Source organism: Vanellus vanellus, assembly GCF_965231255.1.
Source record: "Vanellus vanellus genome assembly, chromosome: 5".
NCBI lineage: Eukaryota > Metazoa > Chordata > Aves > Charadriiformes > Charadriidae > Vanellus > Vanellus vanellus.
Window position 1 is genome coordinate 44,677,888 of NC_138910.1, and position 18,285 is coordinate 44,696,172.

The following is an 18,285-nucleotide window of genomic DNA, read 5'->3' on the forward strand; positions in this document are numbered from 1 at the left end:
CCCCATAAATGCTCAGCTTACACCAAACCTGAGCAGGCACACTTCTGGAGAGCAGTGTGTCAGGTTACAGGGTGCCGTCCCACCTCTTTCTGCTCTGGTTGCTTCCATTAACTTTTGCACAAATGATTCATTTTGCCCAGTCTTTTGTAAGCAGCATTTGAAGCCAGCTGGAATTTGTTGTGCACCTAAATTACACTTGCTCAGCAAGCTCTTCCACAGAAGGCATTCATTTTGCCTGTGGTGGGGGGCACAGCAGTGCACATCCTCTCTTTTGCTGCAGCAGCACAGACTCTTTCCTTTCACAGAACTCGAGCAGCATGGTTAATATCCAAACCTCACTGCTATTAAAACATGAAAGTTATCCCTTGAAAGAGGAAGGGGAAGAAGAAACTCACTGAATCTCTTAATTGTAGCCCTGGGCTAAATGTCACTGCTGAAGAGCACAGGTGGCTGACACAAATGCAGGTATTTAAGCAGAGAGGCTGACCTTATCATACCCTGGACCATTTCAGCTGTCCCCCAGCTGACAAGGAAGCTATTAATGGACACATTGGGAAAGCACAAACATGCACCAGTCAACCACAGCAAAGGCCAGAGGGGGATGGTTAAGAGACCAAATCTGAAATGCAGTAAGCAGAGTTTTTAGAGCAGGACAGGTGTTGGCATGAAATCACAGGTTCCTGAGGCTGAGAGGCAATCTTCACAACCTCATCTGAGGCTGCAGTGTATCAAGCCTTCATTTTGGTGGCAGGACCCATTCCCACCCACTTCCTTTCTTCTTTCACCCCTCCTGTGCAACTGAAAAGTGAACCCAAGGAGGAGTTAAGTCACTGGACTACTGGACTGACCAACTGTAGCCATCAGAAAAGCCAGTGGTTCTGCCCATAAAATGTGGCCAACGGCTATAAGTGAAATGCTACCATTCCCAGGTAATGTGCCTTCGTAAAGCAGGCAGAATCAAGCACAGGACATGACAGGCAAGAGGCAAGCTTCCTTATGCATTAACATAGGCAATGGCAACTCAGGGTAAGAGGACAGACTGCAGATGATATCACACGTGCACCTACACAGAAGTGCGGAGAGGGCTTGAGCATTTTATCTTTTCCAATCTAACAAAACACTGGAGATAAATTCATCCAACTGGCACAGTATAGTCTTCAAAATCCAAAAATTTTACAGCTGGTTTGCTAGGAGATTTTTTTTTGAGGTGTTGGGAGTGGGAAGGAGGGAAGAGAAAAAATACAACTAATGCTTCTTCCTACAGCAAGGGGAGAGAAAGTTATTTCCTTCACAGATATAGTTTATAAACAGTTTTACTTTTAAATCAGAGTTAAAACTGGGATAAAAGTATGCTCAACATGCATTTTATCACACCACATTGCTTGCCATACAAGCCAACACTGCTTTTCCTGACTGGAATTAAACTTCTTTACATCCAAAGCTCAGCTCAGCTCAGTGTGCTGTTGGAGCAGGCAGGGAAGGATCTTAGAAATGCTCTGTACCCCACTGTGCCCCACTATGGCAAAGTTGAACACAACAGCTTCACCAGCACTACTCACAGCACCAAATGCCTTTCTAGGAGATCTGACATCACATTGCATGCATATTGCCAAGTGAATTACAGCACCTGGAGAACACAGCAATACCAAGATGGAGGACACCTGTAAAAACAGATCTGGACTTCTCCAAAGGGAAGTTAAAGCCACAGCAGATGTTCTTTTCATCTCCACACGTATTAGTGACTGCTGCAAAATGACACTCTGGACAGGCAAAGAAAAGCTAACATTAATTGCTCAGGATCCCATTGCATAGGAGAAGACAAGAGTGATTTGGGCTGGCAGATCCTCAGGCACTAAGATACACCTTCCTGGAGGAGACATGGGATAAGGAAGCACACTGCTGAGCTGCAACACGCGTAGGTCCAGTGGCCTGATAACCAGCTTCCAGAAGGTGAAAACGCACATGGATCTTGCAAAGTTCAAAAAAAATGCACAGCCTCACAGGACTGACTACACCAGTTCTGCTGCATTTTCACAGAAGTCCAAGGCACAGTGCTGGCCTTACACCCCAGCACTTGCTTGTCATTGTGAAGCCAACAGCTGCATTAGCGCAGGGTGGCACAAGGGCATGAGAGTCAGTCCTATTGCAACCAGAGATGAAACTCTAAAGCCATAAAACATGGAAACAAAGAGTTAAGAGACCAGTGAGACATTCTACATTTCTATCCCGCTGCTCATTTATTACAGTACCTAACCAGGCCCCCAAGGCTCTGGTTAAAGGAGTCTTTTCATACTAGTTTTGATATGGGAAGGGGCATGGGCAAGACTTTGCTGCTTAATTCAAAGGAATTGCCCTATTCAGGGCAGTGCCTGGCAGCACTTTTACCCAGTGATTGAAGTAGTTAGCCCCTGGCTGGAAATACAGAATTACTGCAGACTAAATCTGGACAGTGTTGCTTGAACCAATGCCAAGGTGCCTCATTTCTGTGACTAACTAATACCAAATGAGTAATTTCTTTAAAAAGAACTCCAGCTTGGACTTTCAGGGACTTGCAAAAATAATAGTTACGTTTGTCTTTTATACCCAACAAACATTTTGATCTATAGCTTCCATTCAAAGAAAGCAGCTATGAGTACAACTGCTGGCAATCATTTTGAATAATTTTTTTATACTTTTAAGTACAGATATTTCACTGTTTAAACTCAGATCAACACTTATTTCCTTCTTTCAATGAATTTTTTTATGCTTGCCTGCTTTGATGGTGATGTCCAGTAAGAGGCTTTCAGAATATGATGCAAGCACAGTTTTTTAGCATGTGAACTCTTCTAATGAAACTAACAAAACATGCATGACATAGCAAGAAGTTAACTTTGTGAGAGCCAGAAAGATGCAGGTTTAATTTCTCTTGATTCAGCAAAACAACAATAATCCTGTATAATATGCCACAAGTCTTGATGAAGAGAAAGTTCAGCACTGATCTTAAGTCTGCCCCTGTAACACCAGATCACTTTGCTATCACACATTGACTGTCAAACATCCAAAGACAAAGCACCCTGAATTTGTCAGGGAAGAACAAACCAGAATAAAGTGATTTGCCTTCTAGGAGTCTATTCTGTTATGCTGTAGCTGGAAGATGACTTAACCAGCACTCCTTTGCACTACACAATTGATGTGGAGCAGGTAGGCTGAACTCAGGTTCTTCTTCACTCAAGTTCTGTGGTCCATCACAGTTAGGACTCCAAGGGGAGGCAGATCTCATTTCAGCCAGATCCACTTGTCACCAACATCAGCATTGTAGCCTTGCCTAAAATTGCGGCCAGGAAGCTGGAGAAAGCAGAAAGTTCAGTCAGAAATATTTCTCTTTTCACTCTTTATAGAAATTTTTAGATTTGTTATGAAGTACCTTGTGGTATCTGCAGAAATGCAACATGAAATACTTTTATAGAACATAATGATTAGCACTTGTAGAAAAATCAGTCCCTCTGAAAAATTTGAGCTGTGCAGCTGGATGTGGGGGGCACAAAACCAACTATGTCATAGTGTATATAAAAACTAGACAAATATGTCAACAGCACAACAGCATATCCCACCTGGATTCATCCAATTCTTCTCCTCTACATACCCCAGTTCCCAGTTTTAGTAAGAGATGACCCCTCTAATCATAGCATGTAATACAGAAATTGAATCAGTCAGTAGAATCTGATGCCAAAATAGGAACACATTATTAAATACATGAAATATTTCATGCATGAAATACCGAGTTAATTACTACATTAAATTAAACCATTTAAATGAAATTGCATATTTAGCCTTCAAGAGCTGAACTTTATTAAAGCAAAAGCAATACCTGCCTGTCTTCATAAGCAAAGCCAGAAACCACTACTTCCTAGAAAAACTGAAGTTTCTCGAACCCCATACCTAAATTTCACTGGTACCCTGAGACCTAAGCAACAGCCTTCACTTGCTGCCTCTGAACCTTGCTGACCTTTCAGTCTGCAACTCTTATGCACAGACCTTTAACACTGCTGGGAGTACCCTCCACCTAGGCAGCCTGGACACACAGGTTAGCCTGTGTGCCTTTCTGTACCCATGGTTCCCAAACCACGGCTCAGGGAACCACCGTGATGCTGCATGAAGTCACCACTCTGTACAGTTGTTGCATGTTGCTGTACGCAAGACAGCAGAGAGCTGGGGACCACAGCAGGAAGCCTTTCCTTCTGACAGCATCTCAAGAGCTTGGGCTGGCTGTACAGGTCAAGAGAGGATCATACAAGGAGATGTTCGAGCTTAGCAAACCAAGAAACACATTGCAGAAAGAGAGGCTGGATGGACTGGAGTACTGGGAGGAGGACATCAGATGTACTAGGAAAGCTGGAGGGTCTGCACCCTCACCAGGAAAGAAAGTTGTCACTGAGATAACAGGAAATGGAGGTGAATAGCAGTAGCCTAATCAGAGTCTTGGCATTTGTGCATCTAGACCTAGAGACAAGGATCTGCTACCTCCAAGTCTGTGAAAACACATGGGAGACTGAAGCACACAACCCCTTTCCTGGTAGTCCATCTAACTAGCCAAACAGATGTCCTACAACCAAAGCCTTCCACAGGGTTCAGGAGGAAGAAGACATGCACAGCTGTGAAGACTGTGCATTGGGATGGAATGCCAGGCCTGGCCCTCTCAGCCTGCTGCCGTGTGCAGCCACATCACAAGAGCACTCAGGCAACACTATAGACACAAAAATTCAGCAGCCAAGCTGTTCTACCTTCAGCTTTAAAGATTTGGGAAAAGAAACTGTTCAAGTAGCAGCCATTTTAAGGATCACAGACGCAGCACAAAAGACAACAAGAGAAAGCCTGCCGGAACGGCTAAAATAGCAAACTCCCCTTACACAGCGTATGTGCTCTCTTCTGCAGGCGAGGAAAGTGCTCCTCCAGGTGAAGCAGGCTGCATCAGGTCTGCAAAAGCATGCTTATGTGACAGAAGACTCACCACAAGTATGCCAACAACACTGTCATCAAAATAGTCTCCTTTTGCTTTGCAAAAGCAACACAAATTTTTAGTGCAGTTTCAGCCTGAATAAACATAAAACAAGCTCTGTACCTGCTAGATAACTAAGCCACGGGAACAAAAGCTGCCAGTGACAGATCAATGCGTAAAGTAGCTGCTTTGGCAATTACTCTGAACTGAGTGATCCTATGGAGGAAACCAATGTACATACATTTCAACCTCTGAGTCTCAGGTATTAAAGCAGTCCCCTTCAGAGAGTACCAACCACGACCTGAAGTGCCAGATGGTTAGGTCCTAGCTCCAAAAGCAGAGTCTGTCTCCAGAACCTCTCTTCCTATCTCCAGGAATGAAAAAGAGACAAAACACAGCATTCATCTTTGAGATACAACATTGGAATCAAGAAGGAAACCACCAGGAAAAGTAAATGAGTTTTGTGAGAAAATCTGAAGCAAGCAGAGATGCTATAATAAAATCCTTCCTTTAAAAATAAGCTATCCGCTGGCATTAAGCATAGATCATCTGCTCCTCTCCACACAAACGCTGGTTTCACAAAGTACCCCTGACTTGTCCTGATGATTTTTCCTTTCAAAAAACTGTAAGAGTATCCTGTTTGAGAGCTGCCCCTGCAGAGAGAAGCAAGACCCAGTCTTGATGAAATCTATACTTGGGCCACAAAACCAGCTAATTAACACAGGATGAAGCCTGTTGTTTTGAGGAAGGTGGGAGGGGTTCTTTCTTTTTTTATTTGAAGGTCAGAAAATATGACACTTCTTTCCCTAAAACATCAAGCTAACAGAAGACTTCTACCTCCTTCATGAGATATTCCCCATCTTGCCTTGTCACAAGCCATTACAAGCCATTCTTGATCAGTTTCTCCTGAAGTTTTTCATTTAAAGTTGTCTTTAATGTCTTGTCTAAATATCAGAAGAAACCATGCAGTCCTGTTAAAAGTTACTCCCGCTGAGCAAAGAGATGCAAGATGAAAATAAATGATTACTATCTCTGCCCTGCAAGTTTGCAGGGAGGACATCAGACCTGCTGTGACCAGCCTGTATCTATTAGTTCTAGCACAAAACCAGCTCTCCCCAGTCCTCTCCAGGCAGCACCTAATTGGCCCTTTGATACTTCAAGAGATTGCTAGATAACTAGATTATTAAAGCAACAGGAGCTCTCTGGGAAAACAGAGTTTACAGTTTTATTTCTGGGTAAATCTGCCCTCTTTAAAAGATACAGTATCAGTCCCAACAGAATTCAAATTCATTGTCCAAAACAAATTCCCCATGTGCCTTTGGTTAAAGACATGCAATACATCAAAGTGAATTGTATAATAAGCATTCATCCATACTCCATCATTCACAGTGGGCCTTGGCAGAAGCAGTCAAGTATTGGTATATGTTACAGCCAGGCTTTCAAAATAGCCCCAAAAATGGGAAGAGGAAGGCACAGTAAACAAATCCCATATTACAATATTACACAGCAAGCAGAATGATGTGAATTTATCTTCTGCCCACTATCTGCACTAGGTACAGGTGATGCAGATGACTTCCCAAGAACGGGCTCTTCAAAGCTCACTTTTTACAGCCGCATCCATAGCAAAAAAGGTACCTGACTAGGAACAAAGTACGCCTGTCCCAGAGGGGAGGAAGCTGGTGATCTTTTAGCACTTATTGAGCATTTTGAAAATTACTGGAACAGAAGTCATTCCTGTTCTTGCATTATTCTGCCTCCCCTCTAACTCCTCGCATGCCTACCTCCTGCCAGAACAAGCGTTCGTTCAACATCACGAGGAGCCGGGATTAAAACAGCCAAATAAAAAGCGTTGCAGTGATGTTGCACAGCGTGGCTGAATGGACTGAACAGCATGATGCTAACAAGAGGTCCCACGGTATCCACCTTCTCATCTCTCTGCTGCACAGTCCAAGCCAGCTCTGCAGCTTTGCTGGATCATTCCATAAGCTCCATCAACGCCCTCGCCCAGCAAGAAGCTATTCACTCCTTCTGGGCGAGTTAGTTTTCAGTGACTCTGCAGGCTCAGTCAGAGCCAGACCACTGCATACCAGACCACTGCAAAGAATAGTGGTGGGAGCACCAGGAAACACCTGGGGATACAGGGCAGATAGTGAGATGTGCTCCTTTTGGAGGTAACAAATGGTTAAGCTGGTGCTCCAAACTGCACCCAGCTGAAGTTCCCAGCCTGTTCTGCCCACAGCTGCTTAGCCAGCACAAGGACAGGGATGTGAACAAGTGGGCAGCCCTGAGGCTGCTGGTATCGCAGCCAGAAGATGTAAACTGTCCAGTCTAGAAAAGAGATGATGGAAGGGAGACAGGACAAAGCTCTATCTTGCCAGAAGCTGGGAGAACACAGAGGGACTGATTCACTGTCTCTTCCAGTATAAGATGGTCCCATCAAACAAAGCCAATGGCTTGAAGGACTCCTTGCTGAAGGATACTGCTAACACAAAAAATTCAGTGGACCTCAATGGGAAACCAGGCAAGTACTTGTAAGTCTTGCATTTTTCACAAGACTTGTGCATTACAAGTAAGTTTCCCAGTCAGAACTGCAATGAAAAATCAGCAAGGCCACATCATTTGCAAGTGGCTGGCACGTTCACAGGAACACTCCACATGTGTTACCTTCAAATCACGTTCGAGTAAAACCAAAAAAAAAAAATGTGTCATTTCATGGCCACGTTAAAAATAATAGTAGTGCATCCTATTGCACATGATTAATTATTAACAACACATTTCAACAGGCAAGTAAAAGGAGTAGCATACAGGGTCAAATAAAATCCCCTCAAACCCTCTTAGATCCTTCACTGACATCAGCCTAAAGAGACGTATAGGCCACAAACAGATTTGTCCAGCACCAAGTGGCAGAGAAACCAGTTGACCATCACACCAAAGCTGAACCTCTTTCCCTGGAAAAGTAAGAAAAGCCATGCTGTTATCAGCAACTATCTAGACACAGCCTTTGCAACACAAGAATTAAGTATCTGCCCTCAAGAGCTTACAACTGAAGCAGCACACTGGCCAAGCAAACAGGAACAGAGATCCCACTAGACAAGCTCAACAGCTCACATGCATCCCTGCAGCAGGAGGTAAACGCAAGCCTGCAAGGGTACTGCCAAGTAACAGATTTTTCCACTCCATGGAAATGGATAAGACAGAATCAAGTCTTAGTCTGCTGCATTACACTGTGCAGAACTTAAAGTTGGCAGCAAGGATTATTTCAAGAAGTATGTGATAAAATCCACCGCACAGAGCATGAAACTAATGAAATGAACTGTATCCAAAGGTAGAGCCAGCTCAGAAGAATGAAACTACTCAACTTTAAAAGAGCATCAGTAAAAAGATGAAAACAAGATCATCTCATCAGTTAAATTAAGAGCTCTGCCACAGAAGTGTCTGTCAAAACTATAAACATGATGAAAAGCCCTATAAAGTGGTATAGGCTGCAGAGTAGCAACAAACAGCTTCAGCCAGCTGTTTGCTATACACTGCGGCTGCATTTCATAGCTTCTCACAATAATTTCAAACCAGAAATGTGCAGGTAGAGCTCTGGAGAGCTTTAACAATCTGAAGAGGTCTACATCCATCAGTTTAAAGTCTGTCTTGTTTTCCAAGATTTCAGGAGCAAAAAGAATTACCATTTTTTCCCCTGCTATTTCTGCACTGCTTTCTACTAATGGCCAGGCTTCACAGCTAAAATAGATCTATAAATAGCACGTTTTGAGCAGCGTTGATCAAAGAGCACTTAAAAACAGAGTCATTACTCTGCAACCATGGGGTCATTCATCAATATCCAAACCTCTTCATTTAGTGGCTGTTTATAACAAGCATAATAATAGCACCTTCCATCACTGCTGTTAGCAAAGACTCCTGTTTTTTCCAGTAGAAATCCTGTCTTCCAGAAGTTTATTGTCAACATTTGCTGTTGGCACACAGCTAAAATTTGAGAGAATCTAGGAATGTGTAGCTTCATATACTGGCTGTATGCTGGAAGGGTTTGGTTCCTATGTTCCAGATCGACAGATAAAAGAGAGGAGGGAGGTGTAATACCCCCCAAACACACATCAAGGTGTATATGGTTTGGTTTCCAAAGGATTGGCATAGATAGATGTTTGTTTACAGCTCAAGTCCTGCCATTCTTAATGCTGTTAACATTCATTATAGCCCAAGTAACAAAAGTATTCAAAGGCTTTACTGAATTGAGGTTAAAACAATTCAAATTTGCTGAGATTGTTCAATGAATGTTGTCCTACCCTTCACTCATTCATCAAAGAGACAGACAAGACAGTAGAAATCTTTTGGAAAGAGAGGCATCCTTAAGAAAGACACAGCATATTTCTTTAAAGCTCAAGTATTTTTTATTTCAGCAACCTAACTGAGTTTAAGCAGGAATCTGATTTTATAAAAATTAATGTGACTTGCAACTTGAACAACTGCAGACACCATAAAGAATCTAATGCATACCTCTAGCCTTGCTTTTGCAGGACAGCCAAGAATAAATACGTAACAGAGTACTGCTAAATATTTTGTTGCAGCTCTTTTGCACAGTGCCTACTTGGCCCTAGTGACTATTCTCCACAGTGGCAAAATGATATCTACTTTAGTTTTTCTCAGCAAAGAACATGTTAGAAATGCCAGTTACCCACTACAGAGTGCAAACCTACCACAGGAAAAAGTCAAGTAACTATATCCAGTACCTAAAGGGGGACTACACGAGAGCTGGTGAAGGACCTTTTACAAGGGCATGTAATGATAGGACGAGGGGGAGTGGCTTTAAACTGGAAGAGGGTAGATTTAGATTAGATATTAGGAAGACATTTTTCACTTTGAGTGTGGTGAGGCACTGGAACAGGTTGCCCAGGGAAGTTGTGTATGCCCTATCCCTGGAGGTGTTTAAGGCCAGGTTGGATGGGGCTTTGAGCAACCTGGTCTAGTGGGAGGTGTCCCTACCCATGCCAGGGGGGTTGAAACTAGATGATCTTCAAGGTTTCTTCCAACCTAAACCATTGTATGTTTCTATAAAGTGTTATACTAACTGCAGACTTGCTTTTCTCACTGGACAGGTAAAATGCAAAAAGCCTCTTACAATAGCTTTCCTTATGTCATGTTACCCAAAGTAGCAGCAGGTCTTAGCAATGGCAGTACACTAAAAAGCCCAAAGGCACAGCAGAAAAATACTATCAGGAAATAAGGAAAACACCACACTAATGCCATGCCAGCCAAAATTGTACCACCACACCTGCACAGTTAAACACCTCAAACTGACACTATTTCAGAGTTTAAGACCCATGGAGATGTCACCCCTGAGAAGCTGGAGCAAAGCAGGGGAGAGCCAGAAATAAATCCAAGTATCCTTGTTACAGATTTGCCAAAATCTTTTCCTGATCTACAGCATGATTTTCAATATAAGATACCATGATGAAACTATCCTCTGAGGGCTGGATTTTTTTTTAATTAAAGTTTCCTAGGAGATGCAGAAGAGTGGAGTAGGAGCAGTTCACTTGCAACTTTCCTCCACTTTGCTTAATCGCTGACAAAAGATCTTTCTTCTGAGCTAGTTTTCCTTGGTTTTTTATTATTATTTTATTTTTCTTTATATAATAGAGATCTACCCTCGGAATCACACTCCTACATGAGTATGGGATTGAGAGGGGTTTGGGAGACGGAGAATGTGCTCCCACAAAAAATAGTGTTTTCTTTTATAGGGCTCAGTGGCAGACTCAAATTTGAAATGGATTAGTTTAATGACAGTGGGATTTTACTGTCTTTTTGATTTACACAGGCACCCAGTGCCTGGAAAAGCATGGATTGTCATCTAAAACAAAGCAGACACAAGTACCAGGACCAAGATTTGAGATAGTCCCGATGTCTCTCAGGTCCCTTACCCCCCCATATCTGGGATAGATATTCATGCAAATTGCCCATGATATTTTTCAAGGGAAGCAGGGTAGAGAAGATACGCATTTCTAAAGCAGAAGAGGGGCTGAACAAACTTCTTATGCTCTCTCCGTACATACAAGATCAGCAAGAGTGGAGGAGACTAGAAGATAAGCAGATCACATGCCTATTCCCACCTCTTTCCAAGTACTCTTCAGGCACAACTTCATCATTCCTAGGTTTTAGTTATTCTTCAGGTTCTTCTTGTCTCACTGATAATTAGCTAGGCAACAATCTTGTTACTTTAGAAAGGGCTAAAAATATTTTTGCAGAGATAAAGCAGAAAAAAACCCTTAAATTCAGCATTTTCTGACTTATTGTGTGTCTGTTTCATTCCTTCCTGGACTCAAGAGCAGACAGGGCTGGGCATTATAGCTGTCAAACATGTCCATTAAAATAAGAATTAGGAAGGGAGACCTTGATCCTAAAAAAATAAAATGAAAACTTCATCAAGCCAATAAAAAATGGCGGGAGAAAGAAAACTGAATATTGTTACCATAGCAGCTGTCTTTGATACAATCACAAACATGGAGAACAAAGATATCCTAACCTCTGCACTTCTACAAAGGCAAGAGTACTACGGAAGACAATTCATGGCTTAGATAAGGCTTATTGCCATAGTTGTACTTTTTATGTACGCATGGGTAATGTCCTCTGTGCATACAAGTAGAATTGGTCAAAGGATTTTTTTAGTAGCCTGTAGCTTTTCTTGTAACCCAAAATCTAGAGCCAGAGGCCAAGAGGCTGAGGACCCCGCCATGCAGTATCACCATATTAAACCTCAAAGCGTCAAATTTTGACACAACACTCCCTTTTGTTGATCCAGACTCTGGCTTCCTGAAAGCTCAAGTATTTCTTTTGTAGTTTGGAGTGTTTAAACAGGGGATTTGCGTGTGAGCCAGGAGCGCTCTACACTCTCAGAGGAGATGGGAAAGTAAAAGGACTTCCCAACTCCCCTGTTTGCCAGCAGCTGTCTTCAGCCCCTTGCAACTACAGCCTCCAAGAAGTGTCAGGGCTGCACTTCACATGCAACTTGGGCCACACCAAAGCTGGGGAAAGTATTCCCTTAATGTTCTCCCTTTTTGGGCTAGTTTATGATATTCACATTGTAAACACATGCTCTTACAATATTCTTATTTTTGGGTTGTGAGGCAGAGAGTTAACTAATGTTACAGGCCCACCTTCCCATCACTCAAAAGCTCACCGTGTTACAGCTACTTCCCTGCAACTACCTAAATAACTGGAGGCACAGAAGACATTGCACACTTGAGGATTTCCCCTCAAAAGGTTGCATCCTTATGAAACAGAGGGTAACAAAAAGCATGGGGCTCTCCTCCCCTCCACCCTGTTGCCTCTTCTTCGCTTGCTGCTATGCAAGACTGCAGGGGACTGCCAGCCACACAATTCCAGGTCCTGGGGCAGAAGGGAGGAGGATGAGGAGCTGACTGGACTGACAAGGATGGACAAAACAGAAACACTACGACTGCCAAATAAGTTTCTGCTTTCTTCACATGGTGAATATGGCACATGTGCCACAGAAAAGTATATTGCACAATTAGATGGTTCAAAGGAGGGACAATGAGAACCATCAAGCAAAGGAGCCAGGGGATGGAGGTTGAAGTGTGCTAGGATCAGCAAAAAGTCAGTGCATGGTGGGAAGAAGCAGTAAGAGGGTAAAGAAAGGAAGGGAAGCATGTGGCTCACCATTTCAATGCAAGAGCAAAAGGACACTTCAGATTGAAAGACGACAACTAAAACTGATCTAAGCAGCCTTACACACAGGCATGTGGACTCACTGGAACTGGAAATCATACTGGGATAGAAAGCATCTCTGAAGGTAGTTCAAGAGTATGGAATAAATTCTTCAAAGAATTTATCACACATTGTCTGCTTCGAGGGTAAGGTACACATCCCTGACTTGCTTTTTTCTAATTGTGTAAGTTAGACTAACAAGAGATACAACATTTTGATATGGGATTGCCTTAGTACAAAAGGAACTTCTAGGTGCCTAGGCCTGTCTTGTCTGAAAAAGAATCTGTGTGCCCAAGCATTTGTTCGTTTTCTTTAATATACATACTTTAATATACCAGCACATATACTTAAAAAATCCCAGCACACTATAAAGAGAATGGGATATCCCTCCCACTTACACCCCAAAGAAAGGATAAGGAAGAAAACCCCAAACAAATCCTACAGCATCAGATGCAAGCCACACTTCTTAACATACTACTGAAAACAGGCCTCTTCTTCTTCAGGGTTCCTTAGAGGTGTGTCTAAAGATATTGGGACAAGCCACTGGACAAAAGAGAGGAGCTGGGTTATATGAACCAGGGTCCAGGCAAGTGGGCTAGCACAAATGCTTTCTGCTAGGGCTGATGACATGAGAAAGGAGACTAGGTTTTAACCATTTTGCTTTTACCTGTTCTAGGAAAGGTATTCTCCACTCTAATGCCTGGAGTGAACACCAGCAAGCACTGAACTCCAGGCTTTGGTACACCTTGTGATAAGCAAGCCCACTGATTTGTTTGTATTTTTAAGCACCAAGTTTGTATAAATGAAATACCGATCATTTCCTTATGATCTGCAGTGAAGGGAGAGGTGGCAAAGACTATTTTAAAGTTCTCCAGCTTTGTTTTCAGAGGTAAAGATGTAGGTGATGACTTGAATATGAATCTTAGACAGCTGCACTTTTATGTATACAGAAAAGAGCACACACGTAAAAGATGCCTTTTTTCACCACCCCTAGAAGATTCAGCAGGACTTGCCAACAGCATTCGGGAGTGTGAAGTACATAAGTACATTATTTAAGTACACTGATTCCATTAAACAGAACCATTTGTTTTCATCTTCTCTGCAAACACATCTGCCTAAGTGCTCCAGCTTTGCAGGGCGCACATGGAGTTTGGAGCATTATCTGTGGGGACTGCACGCAGTTGGAAGAAAGCAGAGAGATACAGCAGTTGTTAAGAGAGTAGTCAAGTCTTTACTAGTCTGCCAGTTCCCAAAATAATATTGCTTCACTTAAGAATGAACATGCTTATCTCTGATCTACAGAACCCGACTAAAAGGTTACTTTTCCCTTGCCAGAAGAGCATCTTTAAAGGTTTATGAATGCCTGAACAGAATGGCTGAATCCTGCCAGATGATTTTATGGTAAGAGAAGGCGGCAGAGAGCCACCTCCTCACATGTGAAAAGAATGCTTACAGAAAAAAATTTTGAGGATATACATAAAAAAGCTAGTTTCTAGTATTCAAAGCTGTATGTGGCTACCTCATTATTTTGCAAAAAGGCACACATACTAAAATCTTGGACCCTGAAGAGTGTTTCCTCCTCCTTCTCGGTTGCTTCTGACTAATGAATATTTTGAACAATAAACAGCTTCTGCCTGGAATTTGCAAATCCCTGAAAACCACCATTATTAGGCAGCATGAATTGTGTGCATGCAACTCTGAAAAGCACAGCAGTTAGCTGCCTATTGGTATGATCAAGGATTTACGACTAGTTATAGGATTGCTGAGGAAAAAAATCCCCTACGCAAATCATTGTATTTATGTGGTAAACATCATTACACCAACTTTAAAAGCATGTATTTCCCACAAGGAAAAGTTAAAGTTCTGTAATTACACCATAATTAAGTCTTTAGTTACAAGTCATGTGAGCCTGAAATCTTTATCTGTCTTCAAATGCAAAAGTGGTAGCACAGCTGTAACCATCCCTGCATAAACATGGACAAGGTAAGGGTTTACGATTCCCTCTTGTTAGACCCAGCAACCTTGTAGCCCAGATTTGTATGTCTAAAAGTTCATCTGCTTTTTGTGCCTGTACTGTTTGGTCTCATCACCTGCGAATATAAGCCTTGCTCTACAAAGAAATTTACATCTTCATTTGCTAAACAAAGTTGGAGGCAAAAACACAGGTCTTCAAAGTTTCAACACAAAGAACTGAATTCTTAGAACATAAAATGGCAGGTGGGGCTGGATTTGCGCTTCCCTTTCCAGTAGCTAACAGGAAGCAGGAAAATTCAGCATCTTTTGGCATTGTGCACCGTTGCTAAAGAGTGTCCCCACAGCACTATATAGTGCTATAGAGTGCCCCCATCCCTGAAGGATTACAAGTGTCTAAGCATTCAGAAGAGAGAAAAAGAGTAGCTAGTATTGCTTGAATTTGACAGAATGCTTCATGAAATTTACAACTCCTCCTTATTCCAAAGGACATTATCACTTTCCACAGTACTTTCCTGAATCAGGGCCTAAGAGCATGCCTGCAGAAGAGAGACTGTATTTTGGCAATGTTTTGTTTTTTTTTTTTTTTTTTTTTGCACTGACAGTGCTCAGCTTCTGCTGTCAACTAACTGGCATTAAGCAGAGCAATCCAAGGACCTAGCTTTCCTTCCCAGGTATTCATATTCCTACTCCTAAGCATTCCTTTTTCTACATCTGCAAGGCAAGTCACAATTTTTCCTGGAAGCCAGCTATTTGATGAGCCAGGGCATTCTCAGTTTCTTGTCAGCACAAAGAGGAATGTGCTGTTCCACAGTTAGAGAAAAAAAAAGGCTTTCAGAAGTATTACACCTGGTTCTTAGCACGCAGCACCAAGGTCACATCTAGCTGTGTGTCAGGCAGCCTCAATAATTCCCAGCTACACTGCAAAGTGACATTTCAGCTGAAAAACCCTATCATCTTTGGGAAGAAAGGCACCATCAGTACAGATGGATGTTGCATGCTGGTGACAAGTCATGCAGCAGATCCTTCTAAAATATGTGCTGCACATGCACAGATGTCTCTTGGAGTGAAGGACTCCAAAAAATCCTGAGTCTGAGCTTGAAGTTTTGGACTTAAAAATGTAAGTGATACCAAGAAGCACAAAATCCTGACAGCAATTTCTCAGATGGACCAGGGAGTTTTCAAACCCATTAGACAACCTCAAGGACTACTGAGATGCTTTTTTCTGCTTTAACCTTTAGCTTTAGCCCCTTCTGCAAGCTGGAAAGACTACATCTCAAATGACGCAGAACAGCGTGAACCCAGGAGCCTCTCCACTACGTAGTTAGCTGAGGAGGACCAAATTATGTTGAATATTCACAGGGACATCTGAACTGACTATTCAAGAAGAAAGCATTGGTAATTCAGCGTTTCCAAACAAGTCCACAAACCTGTATCTTACATTTTAATTTCAGTAAGAGACTGACGAGAAAATTTCTCACGATGAGAAAAATTATAGCGTCCTGACTATGAAAATCATGGTTTACAACAATTCATACAGACCTTCGTTCCTTTGCCTTCAGTGATTGCTTGAAAAAAGAACCAACCCAAGCAGTAGCAGAGATTTCAACCCAACTTGAAAATATAACATCACCTGTAACTTCAGTTTGTCTAATCAGTATTAATTGCCATCAATTCCGTAATTTCTCTAATGAGAATTTATAATACCTGGGCCTTAGGAAAACACCGCATGGTGTGACAAGACCCCATGCCAGCTAAATAACAATAAGCGACAGGGCAAAGTGCTAAGTCAATTGGAAGCCGTTGTCTCCAGAACCAGAAAGGCAACCAGCTAATTAAAACACTGTGTGGGAGCCTGCATGAGGTGTAAGAGAGCACTGGGCCACAACAGGCTTTGGATATGTGCCCGCATAGAGAAACACGCTAATTAAAGCAACAACAGTTTTGAGAAGCAATGTAACATTCGTACCTTCTCAGCCTACTCCAGAAAAAACACCCCCTCCCTCAGAGTTTTATAAGCGGTCTTCTTTATAGAAGTCACCATGGGTTTCTAATTTTCTTGTTTGACTGAAAGGATTATTTTAGATTTCAGAGGTCAGAGACTAATCGGGGCAGGAGAAACAAAAACAAATGAAAACCACTTATCCTTTAGTCCACATCTAAAGATCAAAAAAGAAAATCAGCTTACGAAACAAACCATTTGCTTCATTATTCCTCTTGTGGGGAAGCTAGACTTCAAAACAGGTGGGGATCTGGGCAAAATCCTTACTCTTAGAAATGCTTATCCCTGTGCATGAGACTCACACCCAGACCGTGCACAGGACACTTATAAACACGCTTATACTTTGGCAGGGACAGTTGCCTGGCTATCATACAACTGCTCCCCTTCCAGTATTACTTACCGATCGATACTCATAATAGATTTTATCATATTCATTGCCCCCAATTGTGATTTCTGGAATGAAGCGAGGGATGGCTGCAGGATCTAGCACTCCATCTTTGTCCTGAACGCTGTGGGGAAAGAAAGATGGAAAAGAAAGAAAAAGGAACAGTTAGTTCACATCCTGCCCCAAAGTCAGCAACATCAATTCAGAGTCTGACCAAATATTAAAGAAATACTTTTCTGTTAAATAGTACTTCCACAAGTTTTGGCTGTTTTCTAGTTATGATGAATTATGTATTCATCTTCTTCCTCACACAGGTACTATGTTTTTTCCCCTTTGCCTCTAGCTTGTTCCTGCTCCAACTTCTCCCTGTTTCTACATTCCCTCCCCCAGGTTCTTCCTGCCCAAAGATGGTCTGTCATTCCTGGGAACCTTCTCCATAAGGTATTTCCAGCTTTTTGCTTTCCAATACAAGCAAGGTTGAACCAGTGGTTTTATGGAACCCCACACACTATCTTGCTATATTAACTTCATTTAATTGCCTCCTGTTCAATAAGTTTTCACAAATGAACCCTCACAAGCATTAAAGTAAGGTGGTGCTCTTCCCCACATTCCGATCCTAAATAGATCAACGCTGAGGCAATCACAGGGTTTGGAAGCAGACTGTGCCTCTAGCATCCTGCCTGGGAGTAACTGGTGGACACTTGCTGCAGGAGCTGCAAGGACAGATATAAGGATCCACCAAAAGTCTATGCTGCATGGCGCCAGCACTTTCAAATACCCCAAATTTAAAACGTCTGCGAAACTGCTAGAAAGCCACCTTCTGCACAGTGGTATTATACCTAGACCAACAGTGCCACCTATATGTAGTTGGGGAAAAACACATCCATTTGCAGTGCACAGGGACCAAATTCTAAATTTAACGCTTGAAACTCTGCAAACTGTGCTGTTTTCATTTAATTGCACTTCTTTACAAATATTTAGATACATGTAAATACCCTGAGCAAAAGTCAATCATCTTTAAGCAATTAGTTTTTTTTCCCTAAATCACAAATTTTGGGACCTTACCTCACAGCACTGAGCAGTTTCAACAAGTAAACTAGTCTGGTAATGTATCCTAACATGCACACCGCAAATTATCCTACAACAGACAAATTAGTAAGGAAATACAGCAATGTAGTAGAAGTTGAGATGGGAGAAGGTAAGGATAAATGCCCTTTTACAAGA

At 42.2% G+C, this 18,285-nt stretch overlaps 1 protein-coding gene across 1 annotated transcript in view; it reads right to left on the reverse strand.

Annotated features, from left to right (window-relative positions):
* Window positions 1-1,084: 1,084 nt before the first annotated feature.
* NDUFA10 (NADH:ubiquinone oxidoreductase subunit A10) overlaps window positions 1,085-18,285 on the reverse strand; it is a 45,781-nt gene continuing 28,580 nt past the window's right edge. The window contains exons 9-10 of the mRNA XM_082484091.1: window positions 17,077-17,185; window positions 1,085-3,324 (exon numbers count right to left, since the gene is read on the reverse strand). Coding sequence (XP_082340217.1) covers window positions 3,256-3,324; window positions 17,077-17,185 — 178 coding nt within the window. The 3' untranslated portion in view covers window positions 1,085-3,255. The remainder of the gene's footprint in view (window positions 3,325-17,076; window positions 17,186-18,285) is intronic.